Here is an 18,920-nt window from a genome sequence, read left to right on the forward strand (position 1 = left end):
CATGGGTTGGAGAAGGGACATTTTGAAGTTTGTTTTAGAGGGAGACACGGAGACATGTTCCAGGAGGCAAGCCCCAAGTCTATTCAGCTTGCTTTTCATGATGCTTTGGCCAAACCCCAGAAATAGTTGGGTGACAAATGACACTTTTTTGATAGTATCCTTGATGGTTTGCGCCAAGAAGCTGGGTGGGAGGGAGAACAGGCTGTATGTGGTCTGGAGAGGAAGGTCAAGCAAAGCTGTGAGCTCACTGAGCCTCCTCCCTCTTCCTTTGAGTCTCTAATCACACTTCTGCCTCCTACTTCTCTTTTTTTTCTGCCCTTCCTGGCTTTGGCGGCTCTCCTGAGGTAGCTCAGTAGCACCTGGAGCCCTGCGGTTCTTGCTCCTTTCAGCCATGACTAGCAAATTCTTTCTGTTGACAGGTATGCAAGGGGCCTGAGGGAAGGTCCTCAGGTTGGGGAGAGGGAACTTTTGGGTATGTGAGTGGAAACGGAGGGTGCAGAATAGCTAGGAATTAGACTGGGGGAGGGAAAGAGGATATGGAGAAAGATAAAGGGTTTAAGAAGAAGCAGAGAGTAGAGCTAGACTAAGATGGGGTGGCCAGAGAAGCTTGGACAAATGACTACGACTGGGCAAGGGGATCTGGCTGGTACCCTCACTTTACAGATAAGGGAAATGAGGTCCAGAGAGGTGAAGTCACTTGTCCAAGGGTTCATAGCTTGTATTGGACTCCTCTCCCGGCATACTTCCTTTTGGACTCCACCTCACCACCTTCCCTTTGCCTCCAGTTCTATTTTCTAAGGACGCAGGGGGTAAACGTTGAATGTCTGATCAAAATGATTCAAGTTTGTTTCCTTTTATGCTTGTGTTTTGCGGAGAATGGACCAAAGGAGGAAAGAAATGCTTGAGAGTTGCGTAGGGAGGAATTTACGTAATGGAGGGACTATAAGAACTTGATTATTGGGCAAATCAGCAGAATGGGGACACGGAAGGGAAGGACTCCTGTGAGCTCAGGAGCTGGGTAGAGCTCAGAGAGGGGCCAAATGTGCCCCAAGATGGTTGTCTGAATAGACTTCAGGTTGGAGGTCAGAAAACCACAGCCTGTGGGCCAAATGTGAGACACAGAGTGCTTTTGTACAACCTGTGAGCTAAGAATGGTTTTTACAGATAAACATTTGTAATTGGTTTGATGATAGGAACATTAACTTTGAACCCCAATTAAATTAAACGTTATCTCCCCCAAAGAATACCGTTTGTCTCATTAGTAGATCTGTATTACAAAAAGGATGTGCTTAATTATTATTGTTATATTTAGAATTCCTTCAATCAAAATTTGTGGAAATGTATTTTCTCTCTTGTTATATAAGTACCTACATAATATACTCTATTTTGCCTTTTGGTCCACGAAACCTAAAATGTTTACTGTCTGGCCCTTTACAGAAAAAGGTGCTAATACCCGCCCCAGGCTAGCAGAGCTGGACCTAGGTGGGAGGCAGATGTGAGGATGCTGGGTTAGGGTGAATCCTGGTATGAAAATGCATGGAGCAGGGGAGCAAACTCCTTTTCTTTGCCTGACTCTTACCGCCTTATTCTCCCTCCAGCCCTGGCCTTATGTCATGGGTTCAACCTGGACGTGGAAAATGCAATGACCTTCCAAGAGAATGCAAGGGGTTTTGGACACAGTGTGGTCCAGTTTGAGGGATCAAGGTAAGAACCTCAAGTGGCGTTCCCTGCCTCACACCCTTTCCCTCCAGAACTTAAATACTTGAAAAAATGGCAGTATTCTCTCATTTATATATATATATACATACATATATATATGTATGTATATATATATTGTACTTTAGATGAAGGTTTACAGAACAAACTAGTTTCTCATTAAACAATTAGTACACATATTGTTTTGTCACCTTGGCTGCCATCCCCACAACATGTCAACACTCCCCTTCTCAACCTTGTGTTCCCCATTACCAACTTTTCTGCCCCCTCCTGCTTTCTCATCCTTGCCCCTGGGCTGGTGTGCCCATTTAGTCTTGTTTTGTTTTACGGGCCTGTCTAATCTTTGGCTGAAGGGTGAACCTCAGGAGTGACTTCATTACTGAGTTAAAAAGATGTCCAGGGGCCATACTCTTGGGGTTTCTCCAGTCTTTCTCAGACCAGTAAGTCTGGTCTTTTTTGTGTGTGTTAGAATTTTGTTCTACATTTTTCTCCATCTCTGTCCAGGACCCTCTATTGCAATCCCTGTCAGAGCGGTCGGTGGTGATAGCCAGGCACCATCTGGTTTGCTGGACTGTCTGTGGAGGTTGTAGTACTTGTGGTCCATTAGTCATTTGGACTAATCTTTCCTTTGTGTCTTTGGTTTTCTTCATTCTCCCCTGCTCCAGACGGGGTAAGACCGGTGGAGTATCTTAGATGGCTGCTCACAAGTTTTTAAGACCTCAGACGCTACTCACCAAAGTAGAATGTAGAACATTTTCTTTATAAACTATGTTATGCCTATTGAGCTAGATGTTTCCTGAGACCATGGTCCTCACAGCCCTCAGCCCAGTAATTGAATCCCTCAAGGAGTTTGGATGTGTCTATGGAGCTTCCATGACCTTGCCTTGGTCAAGTTGTGCTGGCTTCCCCACTATTGTGTACTGTCTTACCCTTCACCAAAATTACCACTTCTCTACTGTCTATTTAGTGTTTTTCCATCTCCACCCCTCCCCTCCCTCGTAAGCATCAAGATTGTTTCTTTTTGTGTGTAAATCCTTTCATGAGTTTTTATAGCAGTAGTCTTATACAATATTTGTCCTTTTGTGATTGACTTATTTCACTCAGCATAATGCCCTCCAGATTCATCCATGTTGTGAGATGCTTCCCAGACTCATTGTTGTTCTTTATCGTTGCGTGGTATTCCACTGTGTGTATGTATCATAGTTGGTTTATCCATTCGTTGATGGACACCTAGCTTGTTTCCATCTTTTTGCTATATTGAACAATGCTGCAATGAACATGAGCATGCATATATCTATTCATGTGACGGCTCTTTTTTCTCTAGGTTATATTCCTAGGAGTGAGATTGCTGGATCATATGGTATTTTTATTTCTAGCTTTTTAAGGAAGTGTCATATCGTTTTCCAAAATGGTTGTACCATTTTGCATTCCCACCAGCAGTGCATAAGAGTTCCAATCTCCCCACGGCCTCTCCAACATTTGTTATTTTCTCCTTTTTGATTTGTGCCAGTAATGCTGGGGTGAGATGGCATCTCACTGTAGTTTTGATTTGCATTTCTCTAATGGTTAGTGATCGTGAACATATCCTCATGTGTCTGTTGGCCGCTTGAATGTCTTCTTTGGTGAAGTGTCCGTTCATATCGTTTGCCCATTTTTTAATTGGATTATTTGTCATTTTGTTGTAGTGGTGTTGGATTTTCCTGTAGATTTTAGAGATTAGGCTTTTGTTGGATTTGTCATAGCCAATTTTTTTCCCCCAGTCTGTTGGTTCTCTTTTTACTCTTTTGGTGAAGTCTTTTGATGAGTGTGTTTAATTTTTAAAAGATCCCAGTTATCTAGCTCATCTTCTGGAGTTTGTGTGTTGTTAGTTATTGTTTGTATCCCGTCAATGCCGTGTATTAGGGTCTCTAGCATTGATCCTATTTTTTCTTCTATGGTCTTTATAGTTTTTGGTTTTATATTTAGGTCTTTGATCTATTTTGAATTAGTTTTTGTGTATGGTGTGAGCTATGGGTCCTGTTTCATTTGTTTGCACGTAGACATCCAGTTTTGCCAGCATCATTTGTTAAAAAGACTGTCTTTTCCCCATTCGATGGACTTTGGACGCTTGTTGAAGATCAGGTGACCGTAGATGGCTGGGTTTACATCTGGGTTCTCAGTTCTGTTCCACTGGTCAAAGTATCTGTCATTTTACCAGTACCAGGCTATTTTGACTACTGTAGCTGTATAGTAGGTTCTGAGGTCAGGTAGTGCGTGTCCTCCTACTTTATTCTTCTTCTTCAATAGTGCTGTACTTATCTGGGCCCTTTTCCCTTTCCATATAAAGTTAATTATTAGTTTTTGCATCTCTTTAAAGAATGCTGTTGGTATTTGGATCAGGATTGCATTGTATTTGTAGGTTGCTTTGGGTAGAATTGACGTTTTCACAATGTTGAGTCTACCTATCCCTGAACATGGTATGTTTTTCCATTATTGTAGTTCTCTTTTGATTTCTTGCAGTAACATTTTGTAGTTTTCTTTGTATAGGACTTTCACATCCCTAATTAGATTCATTCCTAAGTATTTTATTTTTTTAGGGGCTATTATAAATGATATTGTTTTCCTGATTTCCTTTTTGTCATTCACTTTTTTGTTGCATAGGAATCCAACTGATTTTTTTATGTTTATCTTATATCCTGCTACTCTGCTGAATCTTTCTATTAGTTCAAATAGTTTTCTAGTGGAGTCTTGGGTTTTCTATGTATAGTATCATATTATCTGCAAAATAGGGACAATTTTACTTCTTTGTTACAATTTGGATGCCCTTTATTTCTTTTTCTTGCCTTATTGCTCTAGCTAGGACTTCCAGCACAATGTTACATAGGAATGATGATAAAGGGCATTCTTGTCTTGTTCCTGTTCTCAAGGGGAATGTTTTCAGCCTCTCTTCATTAAAAATGACGTTGGCTGTTGGTTTTGTATAGATGTCCTTTATTATGTTAAGGAATTTCCCTTCTATACCTATTTTATTGGGAGTTTCTATCAGGAATGGGTGTTGGACTTTGTTGAATGAAAAATGGCAATTTTGTTGATTTATATTTTGAACAGGTAATAAAATTACAGGGTTTTAAATTTAAAAAATACAAAAGAGGATAATAGTAAAAAGTCTCCCTCTCATTTTCTCCCCCCAGTTCCCTTCCTAGGAGGGAACTTTGGTAAGTGATTTCTTGAGAGTTTTTCCAGACAGATTCTATTCTTTTATATACATAGGGCATTCTTATCCCATCTCCCCCACCCACCCACAATTTCTAACACACATTATACTCTCTACCAGAGACTGTGTAAACTATGGCTTGTGGGCTGCTGCCTGTTTTTGTAAATACAATTTTATTGAACACAGCCCTACACATTCATTACTTATTGTCCATGGCTGTTTTTCAAAAGCACTCAGCTGCTAACCGAAAGGTCAGTGGTTGGAACCCACCAGTCACTCTGCGGGAGAAAGATGTGACAGTCTGCTTCTGTAAAGATTTACAGCCTTGGAAATTCTATGTGGGCAGTTCTACTCTGTCCTATACGGTCACTATGGGTCAGATCAACTCATTTGCAGTGGTTTGGTTTGGTTCTTTTGGTGGCTGTTTTTGAGCTACAATGGCTGAATTGAGTAGCTGAGACAGAGACTGGTTTGCAAAGCCTAATGCTATCTGGCCCTTTACAGAAAAAGTTGGCAACCTCTGCTACATACTGTCCCTCACCCCGCACCCCCCTCTTTTTTCCTTTTCTTTATTTGACTTGGTGATTTTTGTCAGATCAATACATAATAAAGAGCTTCCTCATTCTTTTTTATGCTTTCATTGTATTCCATTATATGAAAGTACTGTAATTAACACTTACATTACATTAAATCTTTTCTTTTACTTTTTCTTTTTAATTTTCTTAATTGACATTTAGTTTGTTTCCAAACTTTTGCTGTATAAGCCCTGCTGTCATTTTGCTCATATGCAAGTATATTTGGAAATAAATTCCTAGAAGTGGGATTCTGGATCATAGGGTACATACACAAATGTAATTTTAATAATTTTTCCAGATTACCCTCCATAGAGGTGGCAACAATTTACACTTACACTAGACATTTATGAAAACACTGACTTCTCTACCACTTTGCAAACCTAAAGTGTTATAAAACATTGATTTTTCGCAAACTGGACAGGTCAGAAATGATATCTTAATTTAGGTTTTTTTGAATTGAGGTGAACTTCACATAATATAAAATTTACAATTTTAATGATTTTAAAGTGTATAATTCAGACTAAGAGTCACTCTTAGTACATTCATAATGTTGTGCAACCATCATCATTATCTATTTCCAGAACTTTTTCATCACCCCAAACGGACCCCCACTAAGCAGTCCCTCCTCATTCCTGCCTTCTCCCATCTCATGGCAACCACTAATCTACTTTCTGTTTCTATAAATTTGTCTATTCTGGATATTTTCTATAAACAGAATCATACACTACGTGGCCTTTTGTGTCTGGCTTCTTTTGTTTAGCATAAAGTTTTCAAGATGCAGCCATGTTGTAGCATGTATCAGTACTTCATTCTTTTTTATGGTCATATAATATTCAATTTTATGAGTACACCTCATTTTGCTTATTTATTCATCAGTTGATGGACATTTTCATTGTTTCCTCTTTTTGGCTATTGCGGATAGTACTGCTATGAACATTTGTGTGCAACTTTTTGTTTGAACACTTACTTTCAATTTTAAGGGGGTATATATCTAGGAATGGAACTGTTAGGTCATATGGTAACTCATGTTTAACTTTTTGAAGAATGGTCAAACTCTTTTCCAAGTAGCTGCACCTTGCAATGTGTAAGGGTTTCAATTTTTCCACATCCTTTTTTTTCTTTTCTTTATTTGGCTTGGTGATTTTGTCAGATCAGTACATAACACTTGTTATTATTACTGTTTTTTAAAAATATGACGTTCCTTGTGTGTGTGAAGTGGTATCTCACTATGATTTTGATTTGCATTTCTCTGATGGGTAGTGATGTTGAGCATCTTTCATGGGTTTGTTGGCCATTCGTATATCTTTTTTCTTTCAAGTCTTTTGCCCATTTTTTAATTGAGTTGTTTGTCTTTTTGCTGGTGAGTTATAAAAGTTCTTTCTATATTTTGGATACCACATCTCCCCACAGGGTGGTGGTTGGAGCCCCCCAGGAGATAAAGGCTCCCAACAAAACTGGCATCCTCTACCAGTGTGACTACAGCATGGGCAAGTGTGAGCCCATCCCCCTGGAGGGTAGGTCACCGCCTATGCCTGGGACCCAGGTCTAGAGTTTCACCTGTGCATACACCTGGACTGGACTTGCTGGGAATTCCTGTGCTCTGGTGGGGGGGGGTCCATAGTGGGGGGGCTAAAGATTCCCACTCCTCAGTCTTTTGTGTTGTCCACAGACTCCACCCCAGATACCCTCAGATAACCTCTTCATGTTCCTTTTCCATGACCTAGATGCCCCCCTTGATTTTCATATCTCCCAGGGCCGAGGTGGTCCCAGATCAGCTCTCCACAGTCCCGTCAGCCCCAAAGTTGTCCCTTCCGTGCCTCTGAGAGTAACTCTGTTCACATCTGCCTCCTCAGTCCCCTTGCAGGCTGTGAATATGTCCTTGGGCCTGTCTCTGGCAGCCACTACTACCCCCTCCCGTCTGTTGGTAAGTTGGCCTGGGTCATGGGAGGGCCCCCAGGGGAGGAGTTGAAAGCTCAGAGGCACTGGGGTCAGGGGTCTGGAGGAAGGTAGACATGCTGGGCCAAAGGACAGAAAGCATGGGCAGCTCTTCCTACTGGCACTTTACTCCCCAGGCCTGCGGCCCCACTGTGCACCTAATCTGCAAGGAGAACATCTATCTGAATGGCTTCTGCTTCATGTTTGGATCTAACCTACTTCAGCAGCCCCAGACGTTTCCTGAGACCCTTGCTGGTATGTTGTCTTTGGCAGAACGCACAATGGGCAGTATGAGACAGGAGGGTCAGGGACAAGGCTGGACTGGGGCCTGCTCATGGTGTGGGGGGTGACTTAGAGATCAAGATGCAGAGGGGTGAGGGAACTAGGTTAAAATAAAGAGAGAGGCTGTGGGAGGTGCTAGGGCTTTGCATTTTAACAAAAATGTTGATACAGCCCTTTGTGAGAGAAGGGAACTTGGCCATCTGATTTCACAGATGTCACAACCACTGTTCTTAGAGTAAGTGCCTGAGTCTCCCAACCATAGTCTTTGAGGGTCTAGATGGTGTGACCCCTGCCCACCTCTCCAACATCTCTCCTATCCCTTCCACCTCAGTCATTGTGTTCCAGCCACTCTGGCCACCTTTCTTTTCTGAGAACCACACCAAACCTGTACCTGCCTCAGGGCCTTTGCATTTACTATTCCTTCAGCCTGACATCCTCTTTCCCTAGATCTCAGTGTGGCTGACAAAGCATTGTCATCTCAGCTCAAATGTTACCTCTTTGAAGAGGACTTCCCTGACCATCCCTTCTAATCATTCATTCCCACTCATCCACAGTCACTCCCTACCACATTGCCCTATTTTAGTATCTTCATATCTATATATTCATATGTCCGCCCAGGGGCACTTAGGCTACAACTTCTCTTCTTGCCCACACATTCTTCCTGCATGATCTCATCCAGTCCCGGGACTTCAGCTACCGCCCCCTCATTTCCTTCTTTATTCCTCACTTTTGTGAGTTTAAGACTATTTCTTTTTAAAACAGATTCATTTCTTTTAAAATAGATAATACTACTCTTGGTTTGAAATTCAAAAGGCACCAAAAGAGAATATACTGTAAAAATCTCCTCCTCTTGCATTCCCCAGCCCCCATTTCCTCCCTGAGAGGCAGCCACTATTAACAGCTTCCTGTGAGTTCTTCCGGAGATGCTTCATGTATTTACAATCATTGAGGTCTCTGTATTCTTCACTCTCGTGCCACAAATGGTAGCATACTATACACACTGTTCTGCACCTTGATGTTTGTCACTTAACAACGTATCTTTGAGATCTTAAAAAAATTTCCTGGCTACTCTTTGTATATTTTCTGTATAAATACTAGGATCTGCTTGTTTGTCTAGTTAAAAAAAAAAAAAAAGTTCAGTGCTTTTTTGGGCTAATTTTATTTTATTTAGTTTTCAATTACTATACAGTAAAATTGACTTTTTTATTTTAGTATACCGTTCCATGAATTTTGACATACGTATAGATTTGCATAACCACCACCATAATCAATTCTATTACCCCCCAAAACTCCTCTGTCCATCCTTTTGTAGTCAGTCACCTCTTCCCGGCATCCCTGGCCCCTGGCAACCACTGATCTGTTCCCCATCACTGTCATTTTATCTTTTCAAGAATTTCATATAAATGGAATTGGCTTCTTTCACCCAGCACATGGCATTTGGGCTTCATCTAAGTTGGTGTGTGTATCAGTAGTTCATGCCATTTTTATTGCTGAGTAATTTCCTTGCATGGATTTATCACAGTCCCATTCACCCATTCATCTATTCAGCCATTGAAGGATGTTTGGGTTGTTTTCAGTGTTGCGCAATCATGATAGAGCTGTGATAAACACCTCACTAAAATACAAAACAAATCATCTCACTTCCTCTTCTAAGAACTTTCAGTGGCTCCCGAGTGCCTAAAGGATAAAGTCAAACTTCTTATTGGGGTACAGAGGCCCTTCCCAATCTGGTCTTTGCTTAATGTCATAGCTTTGTCTTCATCCCCATCACATACATTTACCCCTTTAGTGCCATTTCCATTTCTTGATTCTGCCAGAATCCTTTTAGCCTCCATCCCCTTTATGTCAGTCAGAGTCCCAACTGTAACAAGATGGCACACTCCAATTAGGATAATTCAAAGACAGTTTATTTACAAAGGGACTAATTATAAAGGTGGGGATAAGGTCTAGGGGAACTACAAGGGGTGATCCAGGAACTTAGGGCAAGCAGCAGCACAGCTGTTCCCACCCCTCGGCTGAGGAGATAAGGAGAAGGAAAGGTTACCAGAGCCTGAAGGAGACAGAGGAGTGGAGCAGGCTGCCTTAAGAGAAGCAGTGATCTTCTGTCACGGACACATCTAGCCTAAAGCAATCTCGGGTTGGGGGGGGTGGGCAAGGGGAGAATACCCTGATCTCACTTTGCTCTCTCCCTTTAGTCTCCTACGGAGGCTCTTAATTGGCCAAATCCAACGAGAAGCCAAGCCGAGCAGGAGGGATCCCTGTTGATATGGTCCTTGTGGGCCATTCTCCTGGCTCACAGGGCAGAGTGGAGAAAAGTAGAAAGCAGAATTGAGGATGGGGCAGAGGAAGACATCCAGCACACTTATGTATGTGCTATAATCTCTTTAAGGCATCCTGGTGGCTCAGTGGTTAAGTGCTTGGTTGCTAATCAAAAGGTTGGCAATTTGAACCCACCAGCTACTCCATGGGAGAGAGATGTAGCAGTCTGCTTCCGTAAAGATTTACTGCCTTGGAAACCCTATGGGGCAGTTCTACTCTGTCCTATAGGGTCGCTATGAGTCGGAATTGACTTAATGACAGTGGGTTTTGTTTGTTTTTGGTATATTCCCTTCATCTGTAATTTATTTCTCCCTTTGTATTTCTGGCAAATTGTTTCTTATTCTTCATAAGCCAGGTCAGATATCACTGCTTTCCCTGATTCCCTCAGGTAAAATTAACCAAATTCTTCTATACGACTTCATCCATGTTTTTGCTTCGCTTGGAGCCTGGATTGTGTCTTATTTATCCTTTTAGCCACAGTGCTCAGTAGAGAGCTGACGTGCAAAAAATGAACATTGAATTTCTAATTAATTAATCAATTCATATTCTTTTTCCTCTTGCCTAGGATGTCCTCGACTGGAGACTGACATTGCCTTCTTGATTGATGGTTCTGGTAGCATCAGCCCAAATGAGTTTGAGCAAATGAAGAAGTTTGTCTCAACTGTGATGGACCAATTCAAAACGTTCAAAACCTTGGTGAAGGCCAATGGGTCATCTTCTCCTTCAATTGCAGACATTGCCACTCAATCATGGCTTTCTTTCATGATTCTTTCCTGCTCGGTCTGGATGCAGACTAAGCATTCGTTTCAGCCCTATGTGAAGGCAGCCCTGATCAATGGATAGGGGTTGGCTTGGGGATGAAACCCACATGTCCTCTCTGGTTGAGTTCTAGTACTGAGAGGCGGGAGCTATATGGCAGATCTCTGTCCTGTTAAGGCAGAGGGCTTGAGGGGCAGTGGAGAGAAGGCATTTGGAGGCTGGGTATTTTAAGATTTATGTAGGGCTTGCTTGGGTAAACAACACACTTTCCTGGGTGGGAGATGTCTAAAGGAGTGGGAGGTAGGCACTTTCTCCAGTGTAATGCCAGGTGCCCGTTCCCAGTTCTCTTTGATGCAGTACTCCGAAAAGTTCTGGACCCATTTCACCTTCAAGGATTTCGAGAAAAATCCCAACCCAAGATCGCTGGTGACACCAATAAGACAACTGTCGGGGAGGACACACACTGCCACAGGAATCCGCAAAGCAGTGTAAGGTCTTCCCTCCTTGCTTAGGATGGAAGGAGGAGGTGATACTTTTAGGTGGGCTTTGAAGGATGAGGGGAGCTGTTCAGACAGGGATGGGGTAAAGGTTGTTTCTGGTGGAGGGAGCAGCATCAGTAAAGGTGTGAAGGAGTGACAGTGGTGGAATGTTCATGAAAAAACAAGTTGTGAGTAAAGATGTGAGTAAAGGGATAAGGTGTGGGGAAGGTGGCTGCTGGGAGGCTAGAAAGGCTCGTTGAGGCCGGGTCACTGAAGACAACCAAAGGTTTGGACTTTTTGTCTTAGTGGGGATTCATTGAAGGTGCTCAGTAATGGGAAGGCACTGCCACATCTGTGTTTTGGAATGCTCACTCTGATTTCAGTCTCTCTCTCTCTGTATAGAGGTGATAGTAGATGTTGGGACAAAAGTCCAGGAAGATGAGCTGGAGAGCAGTGACAGTGTTCCAGCAGAGGCTTAATCAGGGCTTATTTCTTTCTAATTTTTTAAAATTTAAATTAATAATACTTAGTCTAAAAAAAATCAAAGTATGCAAAAGTATATAAAGGCAAGAGGACTTCCTTTCCATGCTGCTTTCCTCCAGTTTCCTCCTCTCCCCTGGTACCTTTCCAGATCTTGGGCAGCCACATTTCAGTGTCAGTCTCTGGGGAGACTGAGCCCCTCCTAGACAAGTCCAGCTGTATCTGTGTCTCTGACTCGGCTGACATTTCCTCTTGAGCGTTAATAGTACTTCTGTCTACTCAGATTTGACTTTGTCACTCCTCTTTCCTGGACAGAAGGGAACTGTTTCACAGCAGCAACGGGGCCCGGGAGGATGCCCGTAAGATCCTAGTTGTCATCACAGATGGAGAAAAGTATGGTGATCCCTTGGGCTACGAGGATGTCATTCCCGAAGCGGACAGAGAAGGGGTCGTCCGCTATGTCATTGGGGTAGGAAATGTGGCTCTTGGGCCTGATGCTTCCTTGGAGGGTTTCTGATTGGATTCACCCTACTTTCAATTTGAAAATATCAATAAAATCAAAGCAGGGCAAGGGTCAGTGCTAGCCCATATACACCTTTATTAGTTCTGTATTGTTACAGTAACGCTGTGTAACAAACCATTCAAAATGCACGGCTTAAAACAATAGGTAAGTCTGTAGGTTAGCTGGGCAGTTTTTCTGGTCTCACCTGGGTTCACTGAGGATCTATAGTCAGCTGCTGGTCTGGGCTGGCCTCTGTCACATGTCTGGGGGTTGCTAAATCTGCCTGTTGGACTAGAATTACTTTGGCTGGGACAGCTGGGGTGACTTGGCTTTGCAACCTGTATCTCATCCTTTAATGCGCTAGCCTGGGCATGTCCTCATGGTGAAGGCAAGGAACAAAGGAGCAAGTGGAAATGTGCAAGTGCTTTTTCAAGCCTCTGCTTGCATCACGTTTGACAACATCCAATGACTGAGTCCAGAGAAAATAAGTGTGGCAGTTTACCCCACCAGCAGTAAGAAGGCACAACAAAGTTTTGGGGAAAGGACTTGGATACAGGAAAGATTAAAGAGTTGGGATCATCAGTGTAATCAAACTACCACAGAACCTTGTGTGAATTAGAAAAAGGCATCACCATGGGTGCATGGTTTGGCAAGCAGGAACACCTTCATGTCAAGAAAAAGACTCCAGTTTTGGGGGGAGATAAAGCCTGCTCCAAAATGCAAAGCATAGCCAATGGTCCAAAGGCTGGATTTCAGCCCCCAATTTCTCACTTGGCACTGTGCCCTTGTGCAGCATACAACCTGCCCACCTATAGCCAACAGCTCTGTCCCAGGGGCCTTCTGGTGCATTCCCTCATTTGACAAATAATGTTTCGGATTTTTTCCTGAAGAATTTTCTTTGCTGGATGAGACTGCTGCTCCCAGACAGTGTCTTATTCAGTCTCTGTTTCTTGGTAACAGGTGGGAGATGCCTTCAGTAGTGAGAAAAACCGTGAAGAGCTTAGAACCATCGCATCCAAGCCATCTTCTGAACACGTGTTCCAGGTGAATAACTTTGAAGCTCTGAAGACTATTCAAAACCAGCTGAAAGAAAAGATCTTTGCAATTGAGGGTGAGTCAAGGTTCTGTGTTCTCAAGGCAGCTCCAGAGACAGCCCCTCACCCAAACACTCACTCCCCTCTAGAAACTAGAACCTCTCAACCATTGGTATCCTGACCCTCAATACCAACTGTCTCTCCAATTCCTCCAGCTCCCAGTCTTCCTGGCCTCTTTTGGTCAATTTCTTTGAAATCGAAGAATGTAGACTCTTATCTCTAGTTTTACAAGTCTTGACTACAGGCTGAAATTTGGAAGGCAGGGGAGCCAGATCCCACACTGTATATTTCCAAAAATTTGGATGTGTTGCCAACATTTGTCGGTTTGGTTCACTTTTGTATCCCAATGCCTGGTGCACAGAAGGTGCTCAATAAATCTTTGATGAATAAAGGAATTTAAGAATCGGGGAAATTTCATATACAATTTGTATTTCTGGCTTCTCTTGGAATTTGGAAGGTTAGGCACCTCAAGGACCATATTCCCACTTGGTAGAGCTGAATAGCAGCCAAACCAAAACCAAACCCAACCCACTACCGTCGAGTCTATTCTGACTCATAGTGATCCCATAGGGGTTCCAAGGCTGTAAATTTCTACGGAAGCAGACTGCCACATCTTTCTCCTGTGAAGACACTGGTGCCTTCAAACCACTGACCTTTTGGTTAGCAGTCAATTGCAGCCATTCCTTTAGAAAGGGCGTATGTTCTCCAAAACCAAAAAAACTAAACTCATTGCTGTAGAGTAGATTCTGACTCATAGCAACACTGTAGGACAGAGTAGAACTAGCCTATAGGGTTTCCAAGGAGTGGCTGGTGGATTTAAACTTCAGTTCAACACAATGCCCACCTGAGTCTTTTTTGTCTGGCTGCCATAGGTATTTGTATTTCCAGCCCCTGTTCTAGACTCTTCTGCTTTCTTTAATGTAGAAAGTTCTCCTCCTCACAGGTACTCAGACAGGAAGCACCAGCTCATTTGAGTATGAGATGTCTCAGGAAGGCTTCAGTGCTGCCATCACTTCTGTAAGTGGTCCCTCATTAGATTGTGGGGGGTAGAGAAGAGGCACAAAGGTTTGGGGTTCTCTGTGGTGGGTACTTGTTGAAGGGTACTCTTTTGATGGGCAGCAGAAGTCTCTCCTCCCTTCCTTGTCAATTCTGTTCTAACCCTTTCCCCAGAATGGTCCCTTGCTGGGTGCCGTGGGGAGCTTTGACTGGGCTGGTGGAGCTTTTTTGAGAACTTCAAAGGATAAAGCCACCTTCATCAGCACAACCAGGGTGGATTCAGACATGAATGATGCTTACTTGGGTAAGTGGGGAGGGCAGGGTTACTCTAAGAAAGAAGCAGGATGTGGTGTAATTCAACTTGTGTGGATGTCATTAGTTCTTTCATAGGTCCCTGGGACAGCTTTAAAGACAAAAATTTCAAAATTTGATTTTAAATATGTTTACAAAGGGGAATATAGTGTGGGGACCAGAGCCGCCAACTTACCAAGTGTGGGGCTACCTCATTGTTCCTACCCAAGGGATGGGCCTGCTTGGCAGAGGTGGGGCAGGGTCTGCGAGGGAAAGCTCTTCTCCCCTTAGACCACTGTCTTCAGGTTATGCTGCCGAAGTCATCCTGAGAAATTGGGTACAGAGTCTGCTTCTGGGGGCACCTCGATATCAACATACTGGTATGGTGGTGATGTTCAAACAGGATGCTGGAACCTGGAAGACCAATGGTGTTGTCAAGGGGAGCCAGGTGAGTGCAGAGTGTGTGTAGCATGAATGTGCAAACAGAGGCTCTGTGGGGGCTGAGGGATGCCAGGATGGCATCACCAGATGTGATACATGGCAGAGCCTTGTAAAGGAGCCTGCAGAGGGTTTTGAGCTGCCGAGTTACAAGATCAGCTTTGCATTTGAGAATGTTGTGTCCTCAGCTTTTCTAACAACAATAAATAATAGTACTTGGCTTGTACAGAGCTCTCTACCAGTTTTCCTGTACCCAGAGCCTTTATTCAACCAGTATATAACCTGTATAGTTATATTAGTTATTAAAATATTGAAATATTTTTATACTCCTCAATAAACAGCTGCTTCCCTGAGATACTCCCCCGGCCACAGGCAGTCTGTCCCATCCCCCAGAATGCTTTGGACTTTCCCATGATTTAGCAACTGTGAGGTCAAAGCAGGACACTTTGGGGGGGCCTCTAGGACCTGCTCTAGCAAAATGACCGGACAGTGCCTCTGCAGCCTCAGTTGTTAAATATTTTGATTATCACCCTTGCATAAGCAATATGGTCGCACCGTATGTGGAGGCTGGTGTGTGAGGCAAAAATCTTTATTCCAAACCATTCTTGCAAATCCCTGAAACAGAACTGCATCCACGATATTGTGCATACAGTTCTGTGTCTGTTCTTCTAATTTTTGTCAGTAGTTCTCTTTGCTCTGCAATTAATGCATCACATGTGGATGAAACCAGTTTGCCCTGATACGTGAGCAGCTGGCCGTGATTCTTTGCTAATAGTCAAATTCTTCACATAGCCTTACCATAGGTTTCATCAACGCATATTAACTGCTGATGGCGTGGGTGCCTGGTACATACAAGGGAGGGGTTGGGGAGAATGTGTAGGGGAATTCCAGGAAGTCAAATGTGAGTGTGATGCTACTTCTCTCTTTTATGTGTGCAGTTCAGAATTACATGGGGAAGGCCGGCTGGTCAATTCCCTTACCCCATCCCCTCACACAAAGGTAATCGCATAAACAAATTATAATCAAGAGTGATAAATTCTTAAACTGGGATCGTCTGGGTGCTATGGTTGAAAATGGGAAAGCATCCACACAAAAGTCTCAGGGAAAGCTTTCTGGAAGAAGGGACAGTTAAACCAAGGCCTGAGGTAGAGGAGCTAAAGAAGTGAAGGGTGAGGGAGGAAAAGGGCTAAAGGGAGGAGACAGCATAGGTCAGAGTTCAGTAAGGCTGGAGCTCAGAGTGTATGGGGTGAGGGGGTTATGTGAGAAAACACTGGGAAGGAGGATGGGAGGCATGTACCTCTAGAATCTGTCCGCTCCCTCCGCTTCTACTGCCATCAACCTGATCGAGACTGTTGTTGTCTCTTATGTGGGCATAGTGGTCTCCCAAGATCCAAAATTGCCCCCTTCTAATCCACAGAGGGGACGTGAAGTTTCTAGATGGGAAACTGTTTATACAAGTCTTCAGTTTAAGACCCTTTGTTGACTACAGGCCAAAACATCCTCAACAAAACACTAGCAAATTGAATACAACAGTATATAAAAAAGGATAATGTATCATGACCAAATGTGGTTTATCCCAAGGAATACAAGATTTGTTCAACATTTAAAAATCAGTGTTGCAGAAATGGACAAATTGATCCTAAAGTTCATATATAAATGCAAAGGTCCTAGAATACCCAAAACTATCTTGAAATAAAAAACAGCAACACCCCCCCCCAAAAAAGTTGGAGGATTCTCATTTCCTGATTTCAAAACTTACTCTAAAATTTTGAATAATCAAGACAGTTTGGTACTAGCATAAGGGTACACATATAGATCAATGGAATAGAACTGAAAACCCAAAAACAAACCCATGCATCTATGGCTAATTGATTTTCTGCAAGGGTGCCAAGACTATTCAAGGGGGAAAGAAAAGACTATTTTTTCAACAAGTGGTGCTGGGACATTGGATGTCTACATGCAGAGAATGAAGTTGGACCCTTGTTTCATATCATATACAAAAATTAACTCAAAATGGATCAAAGGTCTAAAACTATAAAACTCTTAGAAGGAAACATAGGTGTAAATTTTTGTGAAGCTGGGTTTGGCAATGTTTTCTTAGATATGATACAAAAAGCACAACAACCAAAGAAAAACTAGAAAATTAAACTTAATCAAAATAGAAAACTTCTGTATGTCAGAGGACGTCGTCAAGAAAGTGCAATGACAATCTATAGAACAAGAGAAAATATTTGCAGATCGTGTATCTGACAAGGGTCTATATCCAGAATGTAATAAAGAAAACTTAAAACCTTCCTAATAAAAAGACAAATAACCTCATTAAAAATGGGCAAAGGCTTTGGATAGAGATTCTTCCAAGGAAGATGTGCAAATGGCCAACAAGCACATGAGAAGATGCTCCACATCATTATTTATTAGGGAAATGCACATCAAAACCGCAACGAGATATCACTTCCCACTCATCAGAATAGCTATAATAAAAAAATAAAAAACAAATGTTGGCAAGGATGTGGAGAAATTGGAACCCTCAGACATTGCTAATGTGAATGTAAAATGGTGCATCTGCTTTGGAAAACAGTTGGACTGTTCTTCAAGCATTTAAATATAGAGTTACTGCATGACCTAGCAATTCTACCCCTAGATATAGTCCCAGAAGAAATGAAAACATGTGTCCACACAAAAAGTTGCACTTGCGTGTTCAAAGCAGCATTATTTATAATAGACAAAAGGTGGAAACAACCCAAGTGTCTATCAACTGATGTATGATTAAACAAAATGTGATATATCCATAAAACGGAGTATCATTTGGCAATAAAAAGAATGAAGTGGTGATACACGCTACAATATAGATAAACCTTAAAAATGTTTTCCTAAGTGAAAGAAACCAGTCACAAAAGACAACATAATGTGTGATTTCATTTATATGAAATGTCCAGAATAGACAATACAGACAGAAAATAGATTAGTGGTTGCCAGGGGATAGGGGAAAGGAGGAATTGGGATTGGCTGCTAACAAATACAGGGTTTCTTTTTGGTGTGATGCAAATGTTCTGGAACTAGGTAATAGTGATGATCGCATAACATTGTGAATATACGAAAAACCACTGATGGTGCACTTTAAAATAATGAATTCTGTTAAGTAAAGGAGCCCTGGTGGCGCAATGGTTAAGTGCTTGGCCGCTAATCAAAAGGTTGGAGGTTCAAACTCACTCAATGGCTCCGCAGGAAAGATCTAGTGATCTGCTTCCATAAAGATTACAGCCTAGAAAATCCTGCTGGGCAGTTTTATTCTGTCACATGGGGTCACTATGAGTCAAAAATAGACTTGACAGCATCAAACAACAACATGTTATGTAAAATTAATCTCAATAAAATAAAACCGCTTTGAAAAAACCAATTTAATTCACCACAGCAACAGACTAGAGAAGAAAAAGAAATATAATCATCTTAATAGATACAGAAAAATAATTTGACATAACACAACATCCTTTCATGATAAAAAACTTGTAGCAAACTAGGAACTAAAGGGAACTTTCTCAACCTGAAAAAGAGCATATACAAAAAACTTACAACTAATATCATACTTAATGGTGAAAGAGAATGTTTTTCTCCTAAAACCGGAAACAAAGCAAAAATGTCTACTTTCATTACTTCTATTCAATAGTGTACCAGAAGACCTAGCCAGTGCAATAAGGCAAGAAAAAAAAAGACATGCTTGACTCTGGAAAATTTCAAAGATCCCACAAAAAAAGCTACGATAACTCGTAAGTTATTTTATTAAGTTCGCAGGATACAAGATCAATATATAAAAACCAGTTATATTTCTATACTAAACAACAACAACGACCAAAAAAAAAAAAA

At 42.1% G+C, this 18,920-nt stretch overlaps 1 protein-coding gene across 2 annotated transcripts in view; it reads left to right on the forward strand.

Annotated features, from left to right (window-relative positions):
* The first annotated feature begins 297 nt into the window (after positions 1-297).
* Positions 298-18,920, forward strand: part of LOC101357920 (integrin alpha-M) — a 34,679-nt gene continuing 16,056 nt past the window's right edge. For both annotated transcript variants that reach the window (XM_023741049.1, XM_012558471.2), the window contains exons 1-12: positions 298-419; positions 1,599-1,704; positions 6,895-6,998; positions 7,338-7,408; positions 7,557-7,674; positions 10,586-10,716; positions 11,122-11,267; positions 12,054-12,207; positions 13,201-13,351; positions 14,278-14,351; positions 14,505-14,634; positions 14,927-15,069. In XM_023741049.1, the coding sequence (XP_023596817.1) occupies positions 392-419; positions 1,599-1,704; positions 6,895-6,998; positions 7,338-7,408; positions 7,557-7,674; positions 10,586-10,716; positions 11,122-11,267; positions 12,054-12,207; positions 13,201-13,351; positions 14,278-14,351; positions 14,505-14,634; positions 14,927-15,069 (1,356 nt within the window). In that variant the 5' untranslated portion in view covers positions 298-391. The remainder of the gene's footprint in view (positions 420-1,598; positions 1,705-6,894; positions 6,999-7,337; positions 7,409-7,556; positions 7,675-10,585; positions 10,717-11,121; positions 11,268-12,053; positions 12,208-13,200; positions 13,352-14,277; positions 14,352-14,504; positions 14,635-14,926; positions 15,070-18,920) is intronic.

Source organism: Trichechus manatus, unplaced genomic scaffold (assembly GCF_000243295.1).
Source record: "Trichechus manatus latirostris isolate Lorelei unplaced genomic scaffold, TriManLat1.0 scaffold00170, whole genome shotgun sequence".
In the NCBI taxonomy this organism is placed as follows: Eukaryota; Metazoa; Chordata; class Mammalia; order Sirenia; family Trichechidae; genus Trichechus; species Trichechus manatus.